Genomic DNA, 21,575 nt, shown 5'->3' on the forward strand with positions numbered 1-21,575 from the left:
AAGCTGTGTGGCTGACCCCCAGTGCTTACATCTTGGTTGGACATGTCCCAGTAGGGCCTCTCCCCGAACGACATCACCTCCCACATGACGATGCCGTAGCTCCAGACGTCGCTGGCCGAGGTGAACTTGCGGTAAGCGATGGCCTCCGGCGCCGTCCACCTGACGGGGATCTTCCCCCCCTACGGAAAAAGGGAGAGCAGCTGAGAAACGGCGCCCTTGGCAGAGGGACCCTGACGTCCACGAGCCACCGTCGGAGCCATCCTGCATGCCACCGATCCCTGGAGACCCCGATGGGGAGGGGGCAGGAGGTACCCGATGGGACGAGGAGGCGGGAGACAAAAACCACCTCCATGAATTTATCTTGTACCTGTCGTAGCTGCACAGAAGGGCTTAGGCTAAACAAACCAAAAGGGTTTATCTCCCAGGGTTTATCCCACTCAGGTGTCACCCTCGAGTGACACCTCCCCACACCGGCTGCCCGGCAGGACCCGGCACGTCGGTGGCCTGTCCCCAGGTCCCCTTCCCAGGGAGACATCAGGTGACAAGGGCTACGCAGGACTAGTGCTTGTCTCGGGTAAGGAGCTACAAGTATCTTCATCCCTTGGCCTTCAGTGGAAACACGGTCTAACCTAAGAGCACCCTCTACGGCATCATCTGGGCTCCCGCATCCTTCCAGCCCCACTTTTGGAGTGGGAGGCAAAAAGCAAAAGACCCAGTTTCAGTCCCAAAGGAGATTTGGAAAGCACCGGAATAGGAAAGCGTCTGGCAGAGCGCCCCTCATTTCTCCTAAAAGCTCAAAATCAGGCTCGGCGTCTCAAGCCACCCCATCAAGCCAGGGCAGGTCCCAGCTCCTGGCAGGACAGGAGGGGCTGGAGGCCATGCCGAGGGGCAGCACGTACAGAGGGACCGCTCCCTGGGCAAGCACCGCTAAAATAACCGTCTCCAAAAAAAAAAAAAAAAAAAAAAAAAAAGCCACCAGATGAAGAAAAACCACAAACACGCACGGTATTTACTCCGGGCAGAACTGCATTGTAAATCGTTTAGCGCAATTGTTTTCCAGAGCCTTTCCGCCAAAGCGTCAGCTGCTCTTGAAGGATGAATGGCAAAAAAATTTGATTTGAATAACTACAAATGGAGAAATTAACTGCTAGGTTGTTTTTCCTGCCTTTTCCCCAGAGCTAAAAACCTGCTGTGGGAGGCAGAGTGATGTAATCGCAGGCACAGCATCACTTCCCAGCTGCTGGGGAGATCTATTATGGCCTAAATTAAATAAAAACACAGATGAGATAATCTCTTTTATCTTGAAAGGTGGGGAAAGGCCACTTTCGACGCTGCTTTTGCAGGAGTCGGTGCAGCCTTTCGCTTGGACCTAGAGCACGCTCTGTTAATTAACCGGTTGGATGAGGTCAACGGGTTGCTCATCCCCTTCTCTTCTGCTCATCCTTAACGCCAAAGAGGGTCTCGTCAGCCCCCTGGCAGGAGGATGGGGAGCTGGGGGGTCCCTCGGGGGGGGGGGGAGAAAGGGGAGAGCGGGGCTGCCATTACCTACGAATGAGTTAATTAACGACGAGAAGGGTGGCTGGGGAACAGCGCAGCTCCCGTTAGGCTTGCCTCTTTAATTAACGCCTGGAACAAGTTTCCAGCAGAGAGAGGCAGAGCAGACCTGGAGCGCCGAGGGAAGGGGAGTTGTGCCGTCGGGAGGTGCTGTGATCTCCCTTCCCGGTCTCTCCAGGGACTCCTCCGTGCACCTTCCCCCAACGGAGGACAGGGAAGAGGCTTATCTGAGGGCAGAAAGGTGCCCGGGGGGCGAGGGAGGCAGAAAACTCATAAAAGAGGAAGAGAAAGGAGGGAAGAGAGGATGCTGGGTGGGAACCACAGACAGGTTCTCTGGGCCACGAGCCCACGTGGTGGGAACCTTCCTGAGATGCTCCCCACCCACGGCAGAAGCTCCAGGGCACACATCCAGCACCCTTCTCCCAGGTCCAGCTGGCAGTGGGTGCAGGGAAGGCACGGGGGCTGCTGGGCAAGACAAAACCTCGTCAGAGGTACGTACCAAGGAGCTGGTGTAGGTGGGGTCGGACGTATCGTCCTGCAGGTAGCGCGAGAGGCCGAAGTCGGACACTTTGCAGACCAGGTTGCTGTTGACCAGGATGTTTCTGGCAGCCAGATCTCGGTGGACGTAATTCATCTCTGCAAGGTACTTCATCCCGGCGGCGATTCCTCGCAGCATCCCCACCAGCTGGATCACTGTGAACTGCCCATCGTTTTGCTGCGGCAGGAAAGAGCGGGCAGCAGCGGGGTGAGCGGGCAGACCCCCCACCGCAGGACCAGAGCCGCTCACCCCCAACTGGGAGGATGCTGCACCTCCCCAGAGGACTACCCAGCTGCCCTGCCCTGCCGGATTAAAGCAGTGGCGTGCCAGCACCAAAACCACACGTGGTTTTGGGGTGTACGGCAGACCGCAACCAGCTCCCGAGCTAAGGAAACGGGTTGGGATTTACAGGACGGGATACCAACATCTGACCCCCGAATCCCACAGCTGAACAAGAGCCCACGCGGCCCCACCTCGCCTTACCCGCAAGAATGAGTCCAGGGCCCCGTTCTCCATGAACTCCGTGATGATCATGACCGGTCGGCTTTTGGTCACCACCCCTTCCAGCCGAATGATGTTGGGGTGGTCAAACTGCCCCATGATGCTGGCCTCGCTCAGGAAATCCCGGCGCTGCTTCTCGGAGTAGCCGGCTTTGAGCGTTTTGATGGCCACGTAGATCTCCCGCTTGCCGGGCAACTTCAGGCGTCCTTTATACACTTCTCCAAACTCCCCTGCAAGTGCAAGAGCATCCACTACCACCTCCTCCTCCGCATAAAACATGGCAAAGAGTGATAGTACCTTGAGCTGGTCTCCAAACCGACCAGCTGAGGAATGTCAGCCGGTTAACACTTCAGCCACGCTCTCCTCTATAAATCTACTCGCCTGTTCTCTTTAAAAGGGGCAACGTCTGCTGCTGAGAACGTGTTTGGGCTTGCAACCTTTTCCAAGGTGACAGAGCCCAGCACCGACAGCAGCAGCGGCTGGGACCGCTCTCGCAAACCCCTACAAGAAGCATTTGCAGAGCGAGAGCATCAACATTTAAGGGCTACCTCCAATACAAGGTGTCGGTGTTGATAATCTCGGTTGCCTTTTTGCACAGCGCTTATCTCGGAATGGAATATAATTGGGCTGTTTTCGTTGCTGCCCTCTGATTTAAAATACAGAGAAAGCGTCCTCCCGTTTTCAGAGGGAGAGCTTTTCCTTCGCCAAGGCAAAATTTGCCTGTGGAGGGATTACATGTAAGCCAGGTTTGCAGCCACTCTGCCTTGATGAGCAGCAAAGGGTGGCTGATACATCACTGAACTTGATCCCGACCAAACTAGCTCGTCGCTCGTTTGCAGCTTCCCTCCAGCTTCTCACTTTCTCTTCTCCGAGTACCACAGTTACTCAAAAATGGCAATAAAAGCAGCACAGATGACATACAGATACGTGCACGCATATGTATATATACATATGTATGGGAATATGGCAGAAACTAGAGCGAGATCTGGCTTTTTCTCATTATCTCATGGAAAAGGCAACTAAGAAATCCCGAGAGGCCCCGTGGTCACCCAGCGAATACGTTCATGGAGCCTTTCCCACCTCAGAGGAACTTTAAGAGCAGAAACCAACATCGTTCCCACTCTAATCCACCACAAACCCAGGAAAACCTGATGTCTCGATGCTTCCTTGAGGGTTTCCTGGTGAAGGACCACGTGTGCACCCCCAGAAAATTACTCCAGATGGGCATGTGGCCACGCCGGAGCTCTGGAGAGGGCAGGGAGGGGCGCACGGCAGGGGATGGTGAGACCCACCTGCTCCAATGACCTCTTCAATCTTCACAAAGGATACATCGATCTCCTTGGCGAACTCTCGGACCGCCTCATTGGGGTCCTCGTAAGTGAAGGGGTCGATGTAGATCTTCATCCCTGGAGACCCTTGTCGTGGGAAATTTGGGAGCGATGGCAAAAGGGAGAGAAAACCAAGAGCAGTTGTGCCACGGCCAAGAACTGGAGATCCCTGTGTCCTCACGCTCTCCATACGCCTGTTACGATGGCAGCTATCGCTGCGCTCACCTGCACTACCTCCATATTGTCCTCTTTGGTCCCCCCACTCCACCCGACCCTCCTCTGCATCCCCTCCTCTCCCTCTCTGCCTTCTGCTTCTCCTCCCTTACCCTTCCTCCTCGTCCTCCCCAGCGATGGGGAGCAGTTACAGACCCAAACTACAATTAGCTGGCTTTACGGTGAGGGCTTTACGAGGCTCCACGCATTAGTGAAGAAATATTTATTTACCCGAAAAGGCCTCTGATAGTTTTGTGGCCGCTACTAAATTGACAGAGTGCGGCAATTATAACCAACAACCTGTATGGAGCCGTAAAATACAGTTTTGCTGGCCTGCGTGCCCACGTTGCGGTCCCTCGCACGGGGACGATGCGCGGCAGCAGCATCCGGCCACGCCACAGGCAGATGCAGCAAGCGGGCTCTCGCCCTTTCCAAACAGGGGGAAAAGCCAAAACAGGCCCCCAAATTCCCCAAATGGGGCATGCAGACATTGCGTTTGGATGCCCTTGGGGCTCACAGAGCTGCCAGGGGGCACGGCTATGGGGCAGAGCCATGGCCACCACCAACCCCAGGGCTCAGTGGGGCACCAGCGTTATACCGCGGTCCCCAAGGAGCCCCTAGAAAAAGCTGCGATGCCCCTTTGGAGTTTCAGCCATTTCTGACTCAAAAAGGAGACTGGGGGTGGCAGAGCAGCCCCTCAAGGTCATCTCTGGAGGAGACCAGGAGGGACATCACCACCCGCTCCTCCTCCCTGAGGTACCTCGGCATTACAGCGATTAACAGGGTTGGATTACGCCGTTAAGGACATCGCCAAGGGCCACAATCCCGTCGCGCTGGCGCTTCCCAGAACCTTTCTAAGAGCTGATGTGCAGATGAATGCACGGACCACGGCATCACCTCCGCACCAGGAATCTAAATTGGCTCCCGGCTGCTTTGCAAGTTTGCCGGCAAGTAAGTCAGGAGGAGGCACGAAACAGCCACGGAGGAGAACTGCTTGCGGGGCCCCCGGGGACTCCGGAGGGACCAGGCAGGAGCATCCTCATCCTCCCCAAAATGGGTATTTGGGGCAAAAGCTCTGGGCCTCGGAGGCAGGCGCGGAAGGCTGCAATGAAGCCATCTGTGCATCTCCCAGTTCATAAATCCCTTTACGGCTCTGTCTCATACACTTTAACTGCCCCATAAATTTTTTTACAAGAGCAGCTGATGCTCCAGCCAGGATTACAAAGGGATTTACAGGATCGTAACCGAGACTGACTCACTGATCAAAATATTGAAGGAATAAAGGAGACGGTAACGCCAAAGTTTCCTGCCCACTGTCAACACAGGGTGGTTTTCAAACCCCCTCTGATGTGTCCCAGCATCTGCCTGTGGGCTCAGTAAACACCAGGTTCCGCTCCCCCTCGGTCCCCATCCCATCCGAATGAGTGGGATTAGGGCACCCAAACCCCATCGCTCATCTCTGCAAACCTCAGCCACCAGCTCGTCATCGCCACGGCGGCAAAAGCTGGGCACGATGCCGGGTACCGAAGCGCAACATCAAAGGCAACCCCCGCTGAACCCGCCTGCAAAGAGAGCTTTTGCGCTCTTAAAATCACCCCGATGCTCCTCGAAACTGGATGAGGCCGTTTATCACTTCCGCAGACGAAGGCAAATGTTTCAATCGCTCTTCCAAAGTTGAAGCGCTCTGCACCGCGACCCTGCCTCCAGCGCCGGATTCCTTCTGACACTGTTTCTCCTTGGGTATAAATGTCATCGGGGCAGAGAAAAACCTTTGCCTGCTGAATCGCCATGGCTTCAACGGGGCGCTTTCCCTCTTTCCCCCTATCTCAAAGCTCCCGGCGAAGCAGCGGCAGAGATAAAGCATGAGAAATTACAACCTGAGAGACCCCATTTCACCCCAAAGCCCCCTCCTGGGGCAGTCCCTGCCAGCAGCAGGCGATCCCCGGGGGGTTCCCGGAGCCGCGCCGGGGGAGGCTGTAATTGCCACGCCGCTAAACACGCGGGTGATTTGTTCCGGAGGATGCGCTCGTTACTCCATTAGTCGCTCGCCACAAATTTCCCACCTGTTTTGCTCAAGCGTCTGCAATAACCGAGCGCCTGGAGGCTCCCTAACCTTGAAAGGGTTTTGCTGTGCCGCCGGAAGCCCTGGCACCCCCCGGATTTTGGGCACCCATCCTCACCGTCGCCCAGATTTAAAAACTAAACACAGGCACCCACGTCATTGCTTTCCTACCTGCTTCGAACACACGGGGTTTTGGGGTGCTTGGGGCAAGCTAAGGAAGCACACAGGGTGGGGAATGTTTCAAAACAAGGGGAAAATGGGAAAAAGAAGTCCACCCGCAGCCCAACGCGGGTTTAGCCGTCAGGCATCAAATAAATCTTCTCCCTGCCACTCACGGTGCAGAAACGCAAAGAAAAACAGGAGGAAAAGCACAGGTCCATTGTACTTAAGTATCAACCGGTGATGTTTGGAAAACAGTTTATCATTTGCTGGGAGGTTTACGCCCCCCCCCAGCCCCTCCATCGCGTCGGGAGGGTTTGGCATGAAGCTGAGAAGGTCTAAAGAGACCTAGTGTGCTTTTGCCAGCTTGGCTGGCCTCTCCTGGCTGCCTCCAGACCCTTTTCTTTCCTGTCAGCCCTCCGGTTTTCCTCTGCCAGGCTGACGGGTCCGTCTCCATCCCTCCCCTCCGCTCACCCAGCCATCCTTCACCCAGCCCTGCATCCCACCACCATCCCTTTTCCCCAGGGAGATGCCCAGGACCCAGGGATGGTTTCTTCCCACGAGGCAGAAAAATGCACTGGGAGGCATCTCCAGGAGAACATAAATGGGATTTACATCCCATAGGGATGGGGCACGGAGCCTGCGGGCACCGGGTAGCAACTCCTCACCCTCTGAAGCTGCTGCTTTGCTGCTTTATTATCACTTCCCTCGATCACAACGGCCCGCTGGCCGCTTTGCCAGGAGCTGATGGAGTACCTGAGGACACATTATACACCACAGACACCTCAAATTTATTCTGGTGCGCAGCTGCACCAACCCGCAGAGGGACGTTAGGAAAAGGCCCTTCAAGCTCAGGCTCTCCTAGTTGTTTGCCAAGGGGATCAGCAGCCCAAAGCCAGTTAAACCTTCCCAGTCACTGGCCGCACATCTTCCCCAGAGCAGGGTGCAGGGCAAGCATCAGCCACGCGCCCGAGACAGCAGCAATGCCAGCCACCAGCCCCCGGTCCCGAAATCCAGAGTCCCTTTAGCGGTAAGAGCAGCCCAGCACCAATCCTGGCCTGAGCAGAGCCTGTGGTGGGAGATCAGCTCAATCCCCCTCCACACGCTGCCTCTCTCCTTCCCTTCCTCCTTTGGGAGTCTTCACAGCATCCTCTCCCCATCCCCTATCCCCCCACATCTCCCCTGCCCCTCGCATCCCCTCATCCCCCCAAATCCATCCCTATCTCCCCCGTCGCTCTTCATTTCCCACCCACAATGCTGCGCCACTGCAACCACCCCCCCCAAGACACCCTGACACGCAGCGGTGGGTATCTCTACTCTCACCCTACGCTCCTCTCCGTCTTTCATCCCCCCACCCCGCGTACATTTGACGGTGGGGCACACGCTGGGTGCGGGTTTAGGAGCGTATCCTCTGCCCGCTTTTCCCCCCCAGCTCACCTCGCCCGGTGCTGTAGTGCTGTAATTTATCGCTGTACACCGCCTCCTTGCTGTAGGCGCGCTTCCTGCGAGAAGAGGGGAGAAAACAGCCGGGGTTTGCGGGACGAGCGGCTGGCAACGGCCCCAAACCGCTCCCCTGCCAGCAACACTCGCTGAGCGGTGGCAGCTCAGTGCTCTCTCCGGCTACGGGGGTCCCCCGTCCCTCCCTTCCTACCCCAAATCTCCCCCCAGCTGCGTCCTACCACCTCCACCTTCCACGGTCGCAGCATCCCACGGGGACCCACCTGCTACAGACGATGGAAATGGCCACCAGCGAGACGATGAAGACCACCCCGGCCGCTGCGGACCCCGCGATCAAAGGCAGCTGCTCTCTCAGCTCCGACTTGTAGTCATCTGCAAGAGAAGAGGGAGGGGGTGGATTCTCCCTCGCACGCTCACGGAGTAAGAGGAGCCTCCAGCGAAGGGGTCCCGTAACGCGCGCTCTGACTGCGTGGGTGCTGCTCCCACGGGAGGGTGGTGGGACACAGGGCATCCAGGCAGGAGCGTTGGTTGAGGCACATGATGAGCCGATGCGGTGTTGCACATGGAAGGATCGTCACGCTCGGCTCACGTGTGGTTTGGGTTAAAAATATGGAAGAGAATGTCCTAGGAATCAAGTCAAACCAACGTGCATGGGCACAGTTTCCCAAAAAAATGAGGTTCACAAGGTGGCTCTGTCCGTGCCTCTGGCGTTTCTCTTCCCTCAATAAGTTTAAACCTGTTGGTCATTTCAACCCAGTTTAACACGGGGTCTCACAGACACAAAGTTCCTACAAGTTGCAGGAAAGGAGGAAGAGAAAAGACCCCATTAATAACCAAACCAGCTGGGGAAGGCTGCACCAAGAGTTGACTCATATTAGACATCAGAGAGTCTACCGTGCAACAGTTAACCTTGCGAGAGAAGCCCTAGAGAACCTGAGCACCTTCACTGCAGGTCCGCTGGTAGGTTTTTACATCTCGAGAGATGGCAAGAGCCAACTCCTTTCGCAGGCAACCACAGCACCCCTTCCGGGGCGAACGCCGAGGGGGCACAGGGAGGACTGGACATGCCTGGAGCAACCCTGAGAAAGCCACTTGCCACCTCTGTGTGTCTCCCCTGCAATTTTCCCCTTCTCCTGCCCTGCCCCATTAGCGGTGTGAGTACCCACAGCCGTGTGGGTGGATGGTACCCAGCAGACCCCACAGCTCCTGGGGGTTTCTGCAGCCCTCCAGAAACACCATCCCCCTCTCCAATCGTCCCCAGCGAGGTCTGCCAGGCTGCGGCAGCAGCCACAAGCAAGGGTTAAAATAAAATTCACTCCAAAAGGAAGCATTTAGCACCCTTTTATCTGTATTTTTCTACTCTGCAGTTAATTACTAGCAACTAGATTTATCTCTTGCACACCACTTAAATCCTGAGAAATTCTCATCTAACAATCAATTATTATTTAATAATCTACACTATCCATTCTTATTAAATTTCAATTAATTGCTTATTTGAGGCCGGATTTTTCTTCTCGCTTCTCTAATTCTCAATATTCGAGGCATTGGTGGGGGGTTATTACCATTTCCTTCCCTTTGGTCGCCCTCCGTGGTTCTCCTTTTCCGCCCTGGCTGGCACTCAACACGAGCGCGAACACGGGGCGACCCGGTTTTAGGAACGAAGGAAAGTTTTAGGAAAGACAGCCTGCAGGGCTGGGACCCACGGGTGTCACCTAAGTGGAGCAGGAAGCATGCTGGCAAAGGCAAGGAAGGGGTTCCTTGCAGGGACTTCAGCTTCCACGGTGTCTGGAGGGGTAGGAGGACCACGGAAGGAGCCTTGTTTCATTCACCGACGTATGGATTTGTCCCGAATTAATGAAAAACCCTCTCATGAGTTATTAGTCCCTAAAAGGACATAGTGTTTGTGGGTGCAGGGAAGGGCTGGGGCCAGAGGAACAACGGCACGACTCTGGTGAGGAGGCCAGAAGAAGCCATGAAGGTTGGGAGCTGGCCCTTTGCCTTCAACACACCACCTCAGGGTGGAGAAGGAGTGGTTAGAGATGGGTCTGACCCTTCCAGACCCAGAGATGGGTCTGACCCATCTGAGCCCTGATGGCTCAGATGCCACTCTGAGCGCCCCAGGAGAGCATCCCTGGAGAGCATCCCTGGAGAGCATCCCTTCCTCTGCAGGTCTACCGCCCCCACCGTGCTGGACTCGCAGCCGGTGGCAGAGGGCCTCTGCCACCGCCATCAGAGGCAGAAAAGACGAAACTGCAGCTAAATAGCGGGGGAGAAAACAGAGCTAAGAGATTTAAAGCAGATTACTCCTCCAGCTGGCGATTAATAAGACATTGCTGTAAATCACCTGGCTTTTGCCACGCTGCCCGCTGGGAGGGAGGTTTGCAGAGACAAGTTCGTTTAATCCAATTAAAGCCCGAAGCTGCGGCTGGGAAAGACAACCACCACCCCTTTTGCCTCCCTGTCCCCTGCCCCCGTCCCGGACTCACCGTCCGTCAGTGTCTGGAAGCACATCTTCCCGCTGTACTTGCCGTAGCCGGCCACGGTGCGGGCTCGGACCTGCACCACGTACACCATGCCGGGTCGCAGCCCCTCGATCCTGGCCGTGTTGGTCTGGCTGCGGGCCATGGAGGAGTTGTACTCGTTGTGGTCCTGCGCGGGCGAGAGAGACGGTCAGCGGGGCCGGGGACAGGGAAGGGGGTGATGAGCCCCTGCAGCCCACCCGATGATGGCAGGGAGGAGGTCTATCTGCAGGAGGATAAAGTGGTGGCCCTGGTTCTGCTCCAGGAGGACAAGCGCCGGAGCCCGGGCAAGGTGGCTAGGACCCTCCTGGTTGCCCTCAACCCCTGACACAGGGGATCCCACAGGAGGAGGACCCATGAGGTCCCCACAGCACGTGCCTCCCCAGCAGCCCCCCAGTCCCACCACAGCAAAGAGCATGAAGCACCGGGGGGAAAACAATAAAAGCATCCAGAGCAAAACCACTCATGAGCAGGGAATTCCTCCTCTTCGAACCGCTGATGTCCCGGCACATTTCAGAAACGTCATGCAGTTATGGAAACACCACAACGCGCCCTACGAGACCCCGCTCAAGCAGGTTCGAGGGCAGCTTGCCTCTTCCGAGAGCCCCAGCCCCTACAGTCGCTGCTCTGCTGGCAGGGGTCCTCGTGCTAAACCGTGGTGGAAACCTCACGTGTCTCAAATCTCATTTTTTGCAACATTCCCCGGTGATTTGTTGTAAAGGGGCCGCTGGTGAGATCATCTAATTATTCACATTTAGAAGAATTCGTTCAAGCTGGCAAGGGATGGGCGGGATGGAACAGCTTGGGCTCGGCACGGGTCAGCACAAGGGTCGAGAGCGTGTCCCTGGTGGGGAAGGACAGCTGCCAGCGAAAGGACGTGGCAGGAGGCAGTGACCCGGGAAAGGGATAACCCTGATAACCTTCGCCGGTCCTCGCCATGCCCCTCCTTTCCTCCTGACGCTGTCCCCACCCTCCAGGTTCCTGCTCACCCTCGCGGACACCAGAGCCAAGGCAGCAACGGGCATTGATGCGCTGGAGAAAATGCTGCCCACGGGGGAGGAATTACCACCTGCAGCCACAACACTGCTTCCCTTCCTCTGCTTCCATGTCACTCCCACCCTCCAGAGCCAACGGGGGTGACCAGGCGCCCATCCCACAGCCTGTCCCACCATCCAGACCCTTCCCAAAGAGCCTGACTCAAAGCTCATCAGTGTTCCTCCTCTCCCAGCAAGCTCAGGATCTCAGCAGCCTCCCAGCAGCGCCGTACGAAGCTCTGCACGCCCCCAAGCCCACCCTCCATCCTGAGGTTTTCCACCCAAGCTTACCCCTGCCGGCCTGGAGCCCACGGTGCTGCTGACGTCGGGCGTGCAGATGCGGCTCACCTTCTCGTAGTAGCGGATCTCATAGTCCAGGATGATGCCGTTGGGCTGCTCGGGCTGAGGCCAGGAGAGCGTGATGCTCCTCATCGTGGCGCTCACCTGGTGCATGATGGGGACGGTGGAGGGTGCTGCCGAGGAAGCGGGGAGGGAAAGAAAGTTAACGGAGAGGGTAGGACCAACGGCCCTGGGGAGGGGGAACGATCTCCTGAGCATGTGGAGCGTCCCACATCCCCCACGCCTGCGGTTGTTCGCCTCGTGGGACGTGCTCCCGCATTAGCAGTGGGAGGAGCGGCATCTCAGCAGCTTGCGTGGAGCCAGAGCAGCGAGCCGGCAAGGGACTTCTGGTGTTTAAATCAATTAGTCTTTTTAATTAGAGGCTTGGAAATCCTTGGTATTCCTTCTCCCTGGGATTGCTTGCTCCAAGAATGTCTCCCATGGCAGGGGGAAGACAGCAAAGCTCTCCCCAGCGGGGACAAACCAAGGCTTGATGACGGTCTCCAGCTCTGCTTCCCATCTCTAGCCGTAACAGCCTCTCTGGAGGGACCCAACACCCAGCACCAACGGAGTCTGTGCCACAGCTGCGACCCCACGTGCTGTCAGTCATCGGACCTAGGAGCAAAAATCTGCCCGTCCTGAGGCCGATGATGGGAAACCATGGCAGGGACACCCCAGCCCAGCAAGGGGACCCCGTCCCAGAGGAGTTGCTAGGTCCGCAATTAGGCGCTCTCTGGGGATGCTCATCCTCAGTACCCAAACACACTCCTCGCAGGAGTCTTATTCCCAAAGCTCAAAACACTTGCAGAACAGTCTCCAACCCTCCTTCAGCTCCTCGCCAGCCCCAGGGCCATGGCGCAAGGGCGCTCGAAAGGCAGCGCCTCCATCCCTGCAGCCCCTGAGACCTCCTGGGCAGCAAACCAAGGGGTCCCGGGCATCCCTGGAGAAAGCAAGATGCTTGGCACTGGCTGAGCACGCAGTCGGCATCGGGTCTGAGCCCGGCGTGGTTCGTCCAACCCCCTTCCCTCCCTGCCATGCATTTCTCATCAGTCTTGCCGGCCGCACCACACACCACACCGCTCCGCAAAGCCACCCGCGGCATTTCAGTTCACGCTCCAGACCTGAGCTAAGCAAGCAGGTCGCCTAAAATAGCTGCCCGGCACATCGTCCCCACTGCCCTGCTCTCCGCGTGCACTGGAGCAAACCCGGGGCTGTTCTGCACCTGCCAGGGAGCTGAGCATCCCTGGAGCCAAACACCCCCCAGAGCTGAGCATCCCAGAGCCGAGCATCACTGGAGTTCAGCATCCCCGGAGCCCAGCATCCCCAGAACCCAGCATCTCCGGAGCCCAGCATCCTGCAGCTGAGCATCCCTGGCAGCAGCACCACCATCCTTCAACCACCAAGGACACCAAGCTGCTAAATTAGCCAAGAGCCACTTTTCCAAAGGCTTTTTGCCCTGCAGGTTATACTGGAAAGGGCCAGAGGCAGCCGATACGGCCCTGATCCCGCACGTAATCCTACCTAAAGCCTCCAAAAAAGGTACCCAAGTCTCTCCACAGCCAAAGCTGTGCTGGCACGACCTGCTCACAGGGACCCAGCTCCCTATCCAGCCCTCTCTGCCCTCCTCCTTTTCCTCACCGCGCCCAAGAGTGCAGACAGCGCTGGGCAGGGAAAATGCCTCCTCCTCCTCCTCCTCCCCATGGATCCAGGGCAGAGCTGAGCTCAGCATCACTGGCTCAGGGCACAGGATCATGCCGTGAAGGGAAGGTGGGGGCAGCACCGCTACACACGGGGAGGTATCTATAGTCTGGCACCACCTTTGTTCACCCGGCGTATTTAATCCCCTATTATTTTTTATTTTTTTTTTAATGTCTCCACATCCGCTCCAAGAAGATGCTCGTGGGCTGAAATTAAACACTTCGCTTGATTGCTGGTTTGTTAATTGCCGTGTTCCCTGCCCCGTTAGCACAGACAGCGGCATGCAGGCAGACAGGCAGCCCTGTAGGGCGAGATGCACTAACCAGGCTGGATCCGGCCCCAAGGGTGGAAAACCCCGCTGCAAAACCGACGGGATTTTAGAGGAACAGCACCAATCCTCCCTCTGACGCACCCGATGCATTTCCATCAGGTTACGCCGCAGCCCGTCCCACAGCACCGGGAGCACTTCCTCGTCGATATTCAGCCTTTGCAGGGCAAACAGGGAGCGCGGGGGTACGGACAGACAGACCTGGAAGCCCCGGCTCTTCCCAGCTCCCGGGCAGCCCCAGGGTGAGAGCCAAGCACCCCAAAAATCCCAGGTGAGAGCCGAGCACCCCAAAAACCCTACCTCAGGAGAAAAGGCCTGGAAACCAGAAGCAGGTTTGACTGCACTCGGTTGAGGAGACAGTGATGCCAGCCAGGCACGAGAGTGGATTTGTATTCCCTGGAGGCGGGAGACTCAAATATTTACACCAGGTTTCTGCCTCGTGCTGTCCCGAGGGAGCGGGTCGGCGAAGGCTGCCTGCGCTACACGCTCGGCACGAAGGAGAAAGGACCATCCCCTTTCTCTGCCCAAAGCAGACGGGTTTCCATCCGCTCATCGCAGCCCAGGACTGGGTACCCCATTGCCATCTGCACATCCGCGGCATCCCGGCTTGGCCCAGAGATGCTTGTTCAGCTCCCGAAGCCTAACTGGGAAGAGGGAGGGAAAGGGACAGGGGAGCCTGGAAAAGGGGACAAGAGGAAAATGATGGGAGAGGGATGTGCCAGAGGAGATGGAGCCCGAACTCAGCCTTGGGATGCTGCTCCCCCCATGCTGCGTTCCGAGGCTGGATTCTCCCCCCGTCCCTGCTCCCACCTGGAAAAGGGGGGAAGCAGCGATGCTGTTTCATCCCCAAGCAATCTAGAGGGGGATGAAAAGCGGGTATCGGTGCAGGGCTGGGGGCAGGTTTACCGCAGCCATCACACCCCGCGAGCTTTTTCCTTCAGACTCGGAGCTTGCAACTCGTAACGTGTGGCTTAAAACCCCCGGCACTGCGCCGGCCCAGGACTCACCGGCTTGGTTGGTGGTGATGTTGACGGAGACGTGCTGCGGTGGGAAGGGGCTCTTGTTGGAAACGCCGTTGACAGCCTGGATCTCAAAGGTGTACGGCGTGTGCGCCCACAGGCTGCTGATGAAGACCCGGGTCTCCGTCAGCCCCAGCTGCCTGGGGACAAAGTCCACGTTGTCATCGCAGCGGGAACAGGCGCGTCGGTCCGACCGGCACTTCTTGCAGACGATGTTGTAGGTGACGTCGTCCCGACCCCCCGTCTCTCGCGGCGGGTGCCACTCCAGGATGATGGACGTCTCGTTGACGATGGAGATGACATTGCGAGGGCCGGATGGGACACCTGCGGGGAAGGAGAGCACCTGAGATGTGCCCTTGCCCAAAACGTTATGCTCAGCCCTACTGGGGGGTCCAGCACAGAGAAGAACACCCCACAGCTGCGTCTGCTGGTCTACCCATCACCTCCTGCCTCAGGAGGGATTCGGTCTCCCCATCAGCAACGCCGACCACCCACACCGCCAGCCGCAGAGAGGGGCTTCACAGCTGGGGATGAGGACTCCCCTGCCACAAACCCACTCAGTCTCCAAAAAAACCCAACCCCATGCAGAGCGCACGCAGATCCCTCTGCGAAGACGGACTCGTTTAAACGATCGGGAGATGCCGAGTTAGCTCCAGTGCTCACGTGGAGAAGCACCTCAGACAGATTATCACAGCGAGAGAAACGCCGCTTAGCCGGCGCCGCGGAGAAACGGAGGAGCGGCACGCGAAAAGAGAGTCGCGAATGAAAAGCGGTTATTAGCGGTTCGATATCTCAAGTTGGGTATTCAACGGCGCAGAGGAATGCTCTCCTCCGCACCCGGCACCGCTCGCTGGTTTGCGAGCAGCGCGTATGTTGGCCGAGAGATCAAAATGGCATTGATCAAATCCACCAGGAGCCATCGCAGATGCTTCGGAGGACGGGAATTGAACGCAGCTCCGATTGCAAGCGCTGCTGGAACGGGGCCGGAGTTAACAGGGAGCAATTCAGGAGGAATCCGGGCAGGAGAGCATCATCAAGGCACAAACATACGTCTGCCCGGGGCTGGGGAAGGATTTGGGGTTAGCCAGGACGGCTCCGCAGCCAAACCCACAAAATCCAGCTGCTGGGTTATATTAAACAGGGAAAGCGATTAATTACTCGTGCTGGCAGGGCTCAGCGCCGCGCTTCCCAGGAAGGAAAAGGACTTTGCCATGGTGGGGGGGGAGCAATAAAAATGATGGAGGACTTGACCCGTGAGGAAAGGTTAAGAGAGAGAAGCACACTCCGTCTTGGGGAAAACCATCCCGGGGGAGCCCTGTGTGTGTGCGTGTGCCGGGGAACATCGTTAGCGGCCGCAGATAAATTAGCCCCGTTATGGGACGGGGATGAGCTGGGCAGAGGCGGCTCCATCAGCACAGGGGTGAGGCGGTCGGTGGGATGGAGAGGTGACCCTGTGTCAGCTCCAGCTGACACCCCGCTGCCAGCTAGCCCCGGGGGGGCGGTGGGGGGCCCACCCTGCCCAGCTGCTGGGCGCCCTGGCCAAAAAAAAAAAAAAAAAAAATAAAAAAAAAAAAAAAGCCCATTCCCTTCAATTCTTTTCCCCTTTAGCGGAGGAAACGCGTGTGTCGGGGAGCAGCCGCCAGCGCAGCACCCGCACTGGAAAGGGCTTCTGTGGACTCGAGGCACCACAGACATCCCATCGTGGGGGTTCCCCGAAATCCCGCTAGTAGGTCGTGGAGATGTCAAAGGGCGGTTATGGAAGGGGGGGGACAGGGGACACATCAGGGGCAGGAGCCGGGGGAGGGACACCAGTTCCATGGGGGAAACCAGAGCGGAGGACTCACAAAGAAGGATCAATAAATAGGAAGCTCCCCCCAAAAAGCTGCAACCTGTCTCGCGAACCTTAATCCAATCCTCTTCTTTGTACCTTGAGACAATATCTCTTCGAGCTGTTTTTCAAGAAAAAGGGAGAAAACCATCTTTCTTCCCTGGCCCAGAGACAAAATACTGTGTCCCCAAAATTCCCCCCCTGCAGGGGTATGGGGCAGGGACCGCCCTCGCAGGCATCGCCCTCGGGAAGAGCTCTGGTCCAGGGCAGCACCCGCAGCTCCACGCTGTAAGTTCCTCCTCTGACAGAGAGAAACTTTTGTCGGGTAAACAGCTGGCAGCTCAAATTAGAGCGTTGTAAAATTAAGCATCGCCGAGAAGAAATAAAAGAAAAAAATTAAACATCAGCAAATAGACTTTTTTTTTTTATACTGTATTCCTATAGCGCAGCCATACTGTAAATCAGCTGTGTAACGAGACGTAATAAAGATACACAGATTATCTGTGGTCGTGCTACCTGCTGACTCCCCCCGGTCTGACAGCTCAAGTGACCCAGCACAAGATGCAAATCCTTTCCTCGGTTCCGACGTGCATTTCGGGCACTCCCCAGCACCGAGGGTCCGAAGCATCCTTGTGCTAAAGCTCCCCGACGGGCTGATTCAAGGGCCTGGAGTGTATTTTGTGTGTGGGGACTGAGCCTGAGACTCATGTTCCCAGCGGGTTGAAGAGCACAGCAGCTCCTTCTTCTCTCCTGGGCTCTTGTCTTACCAAAAGACAGGCTGCAGGCAGCTGCTGCTATCCCAGGCGGCTCCGGCAGACAGCCGAGCAGCGATGCATCGCACACATCGCTGCACAGAATACCAATGCTGAACGCACCCTTTCCCCCTGTAAAAAGCCACTCTATCTGCAAGACTATGAACAAGACAGCAACGGCAGATAACTTTAAATTCTAATTTATCCTAGGGACTATCTCCCTGCCATCCCCGCCGCTGCCGGGGGAAGTATAAATTCCAAGAGCTGCCGGAGCGGCGGGGGGCGGGGGTCGCTCATCGTTTGGTGTGTGCCACGGTGGCGTCGCGGGAGAGCAGAGCAAAGGGTGACGAGACACCATGCGCTTACGCCGGCGTGGCGGAGAAGGGGTTGGCGTCGGTGCAAGGAGGGTTTCTACAGCGCGTGGAGGAGGTACCGCGCCGTTCGGAGACGGATGGGTAGTCAACATGGGTACCCTGCCCCTCCGCAAAGCTAAACCCTCGTTGTGTGTTGACCTTGGTTGGCTGCCAAACGCCCACCCAGCCGCTCGCTCCCTTCCGCGATGGGATGGGAGGAGAAAACAAGACGAAAAAGCTCGTGGGTTGAGACTTTATCCCTGCTGCTTCCCCCCTGCCAACCCCGACACCGTTACTCACTGGTGCAGGCGGCTGCTGGTGGGTCAAAATCCGCCCGGTAGTAGCCGTTGCGGCACGTGCAGAGCGGCGAGGCCTCGGCGGTGGAGCGGCTGTTGGAGGGGCACGGCACGCAGACCCCCGCGCCCTGGCTGGCCTTGAACGTCCCCGCCGGGCAGGCTGCAAGAGAAAGGAGAGGAAAGCGGTTGGGTGTTGAATCGAGCCCGGGCGAAGGTGAAAGCAGGTCCCGTTCTCAAAACGGGGCAGAAAAGAGAAGGAAAAATAAGAGAAATAAAAGAAAAATAAGACATGGAAAAGCTCCATCCCTGTATCAGAGCTAAATGGGGTAGCGCCTTCCTACAAAGCGAGGATGACCATAATTTTCCACGCTGGCCGTGAATTATTTCTGGAGTTACCAGGAAAACACCGAAATCATAGAGCAAGAGGCAAGTTTTGCACAGACACCCCCAAGACAGCAGCCAGCCCTAGTCCGAACCGGGTACTGAGCCTAATTACAACACGCACGCTCTCCGCAACCATCCAGTAATTAAGCGGGCAGAGCACAGGAGCTGCAGCAGCGGCTTTGCTCCCCACAGCTCGTACCCAGGCAGGGGGACGATGGGGGGCTGCGGGACCCCCTTCCCCGGCAGCAGCCGGGGGGACACAGACACACAGGGGCTGGACAGTGTCCACCTTCTGCTTATTCAAAGCATCTCCGTCCGCCACCCCAATGACATGGCTCTGGTCTTGCATCTCTTTTTCCAGGCAAAATTTGAATATTTAATTTAAAAGTTGATGTGACGCCTGTTACAGTGTGTTACGGGTCCATCCCGTTAATCCCCTGCAGCCCGGGGCTGGGGCTAGTAACCTTCCCAGCCTTCGGCCTCCCAGTTCATTCAAGCAGGAAATGGTACCTAATACATAAATGAGAAGATGCTCCAGTTAAGAGTTACGGCCAGGCTTTAATCAGTGACGGGGGGAAGGTTTCATTAATCAACCGTCTCACCGCTCTGCTGTTCGAGGGCAATGATGGAGTGACAAAGATGGGGTCCCTCACCCCTGTCCCACCCCACCGGTCCTTACCAACCAGGCGCTGATGACGGATGCTCATCCATCCTTGACGTCTAACAAACCCCTCAGGTGAAACCAAAGGCTGCAGAAAGGAACATCTGTATTTTGGCACACGTGCCCAAGGGACCAGACTTCCATCCAGGTCCACCACCCAGCCAGGGGTTCCTGGCCACGCGCACAGAGCGGTCCCACCTCCGTTTGGCTCTCAGCTCTGCCCCCGTGATGCCGTCACCTCCGAGGCACGGCTCTGCAGAGAAATACCCTAAGTGTCTCATAAACACAGCGATGATTGAGATAATGGAAAGTGCCTCTTAGCCCCTGTCTGCTGCATCAGGATATGAGGCATCTCCCAGCAGCCACGGAGAGGAAATTAATAGGAGCAAGCAGGAGTAACCACTTTGATGCAATTTCCTTGAGAGATAGTGGACCATCTAATCTTTATTGGAGCCCTTTAACCTGTCATTCAAAACTCATGAAGGCCTCTTGCTCACACAGTCTTTCCAGATATTAAAAGGTGATAAAAAAGGATAAATCAAAACAATATTTTACAATTTTATTATTCAGGAGATTTTTTTTTTTTCCCCCTGAGGCGCACAACTGGCTGCGACAAATGGTCTCTCTCCAACAGTGCTAACAGCCAAGTGGGGCCACAGCACCCCAGAGGGACCAACCACCACCTCACGCTGCCCTTCCTCCACCACAAGAGGACCGCCGAGTCCTCCACGTCCTACCATGGCCATCCCACACATCCGGCCTCTTACAGAAGCACTTAGGGCCATAACCCACCACCTCGTGCAGACAGGCAGCTAAACGTGCAGGGTCACCACAGGGCACTGGGTGGGCACATGAGGGCTCGAGGAGGAACATCAGGATGCCAGAGCAGAAGGCAGCTGGATGCAGACCTTTCCCTATGCCCCATAAGAGCATGAGGAAGCACAGAGTTACACCAGACACACAAGGCAGGAGACACAACCACACCTGGACACCATGACTTCAAGGTGGATCTCCATTTCTTCACCTCTCCCTTCCCACCAGCACCTCCCCATGATGTCCCAGTGGCATTGCGCTCCCGCCAGTAAGCGTTAGCATCCATGAGACATGCAACGGGTGACTTGTGGGCTCTAGAGCTGGAGGACATGTTCAGAAACGTGGCCAAAACGTGCCGGGCTCTTGGGAGGAGCAAGAAGGAGAGGGCAGCGGTACCAGGGAACAGCTGCCTGTATTTTAATGGAAGGGGACGGGAGAGGGAGGGAGGGAGGGAGGGAGGGAAGATGACGAGAGGGTCACAGCGCTACGAACACACCTCTGTTTTAAGCACAGAGGCACGTTGGTGGGTCGGTTGAAGGGGTTTGTTAATTTTTAATTACAATTAAGCCAAGTGATGCTTTGTCAAAATACCTGAACAAAGTACGCTCCGCAACCCGCTGTCCTCAGGTTTCTTTCATCACTTCGCTTATCCGCAAATTCCTGTAATCTGCAGGCACGTGGGCTCTTAATTGTTATTATTACCAATTAGCTTTTCTCTCCTGTAATTACACTGTGCTTGCCTAAAGTCTCCCGTGGTTCCAGGGGAGGCTGATGCCACTTTCCTCCCAAAGCTGCTGCTGCAGGCTGCAGCCCTCCGTTCTCGCCACTGCCCGCGTCCCATCCCGTCCCCCCTCTCTTTCTGGGGGACCCCAAACACAAACCTCCCACCGAAGATGAAGCCGAACCCCCCCCGCCCCTGCGATGCTGCGGTGGGATTTGCGGAAACCCGCAAAACCGCGCAGCATGGGATCCATAATCCATCGGATAGTAAACATGTAGTCCGGGCGTAAGGTTCGGAGAGAGGGCTCCAGCCCGGGAGGGAGCCATAAATCACCCCACTAACGGCAAAGAGCAGCGTTTGCCTTGATTTAAGGGCTGCTGCTAGAAAGTTTCCCAGAGCTGGAGAGGTCTGGATGGGTAACAGCATCTCGGACACGCGCGGGATGAGGCTCTGCCTTCGTCTTTCCCTGCGGAAACGGGCTCCTGCTGCTGCGGCGCGATCCGCATCTCTTCAGCCCGGAGAAGAATTAATTGATTGTTGATTACGTGGGCTGGATAAGATTAATGATGTGCTTAACTATCCATTTCCTCGCGTTGAAGCACTGAGGGGGTGTTTGTAAACGACGAGGCGCGAAAGCCGGCCGTGCCGCTCCGCAGCTCCAGCGCTCGCTGGGGCTGGCAGCTCAGCACTTAACCCCCCCTTTTCGCTTTTCGCTCCTCAAATCCCTTCCTGTCTTAACCACGACAATCCCGTACCCCGATATTCCGGGTGCCAGGGGTCCTGGAAAGAGGCTCATCCGAGCCCCGCTCCCGCCCAAGGCAAGCCACCGTCCGCAGACTGGACGGCTCTGCGGAAAGGGTGCAAGCGCGGGGGTATCCGAGCTTTTCATTTTTTCAAACTAAATCCTCTCGGTTAACACCAGGAACTTGCACTTTTTAATTACTCTCTCAGGGAAGCTTTAGTTAAAAAAAAAAAAAAAAAAAAAAAAAAAAAAAAAAAAAAAAAAAAAAAAAAAAA

The 21,575-nt window shown here is 56.5% G+C and overlaps 1 protein-coding gene across 1 annotated transcript in view; it reads right to left on the reverse strand.

Moving 5' to 3' along the window:
- EPHB1 (EPH receptor B1) overlaps positions 1-21,575 on the reverse strand; it is a 45,423-nt gene that overhangs the window by 1,847 nt on the left and 22,001 nt on the right. Inside the window, exons 3-12 of the mRNA XM_009887380.1 lie at positions 17,984-18,139; positions 14,739-15,074; positions 11,715-11,839; positions 10,300-10,462; positions 8,077-8,185; positions 7,793-7,857; positions 3,886-4,008; positions 2,576-2,823; positions 2,054-2,269; positions 30-179 (exon numbers count right to left, since the gene is read on the reverse strand). Of these exons, the coding sequence (XP_009885682.1) occupies positions 30-179; positions 2,054-2,269; positions 2,576-2,823; positions 3,886-4,008; positions 7,793-7,857; positions 8,077-8,185; positions 10,300-10,462; positions 11,715-11,839; positions 14,739-15,074; positions 17,984-18,139 (1,691 nt within the window). The remainder of the gene's footprint in view (positions 1-29; positions 180-2,053; positions 2,270-2,575; positions 2,824-3,885; positions 4,009-7,792; positions 7,858-8,076; positions 8,186-10,299; positions 10,463-11,714; positions 11,840-14,738; positions 15,075-17,983; positions 18,140-21,575) is intronic.

The sequence above is a fragment of the Charadrius vociferus genome, unplaced genomic scaffold, assembly GCF_000708025.1.
Source record: "Charadrius vociferus isolate BGI_N301 unplaced genomic scaffold, ASM70802v2 scaffold406, whole genome shotgun sequence".
NCBI classification, from domain to species: Eukaryota; Metazoa; Chordata; class Aves; order Charadriiformes; family Charadriidae; genus Charadrius; species Charadrius vociferus.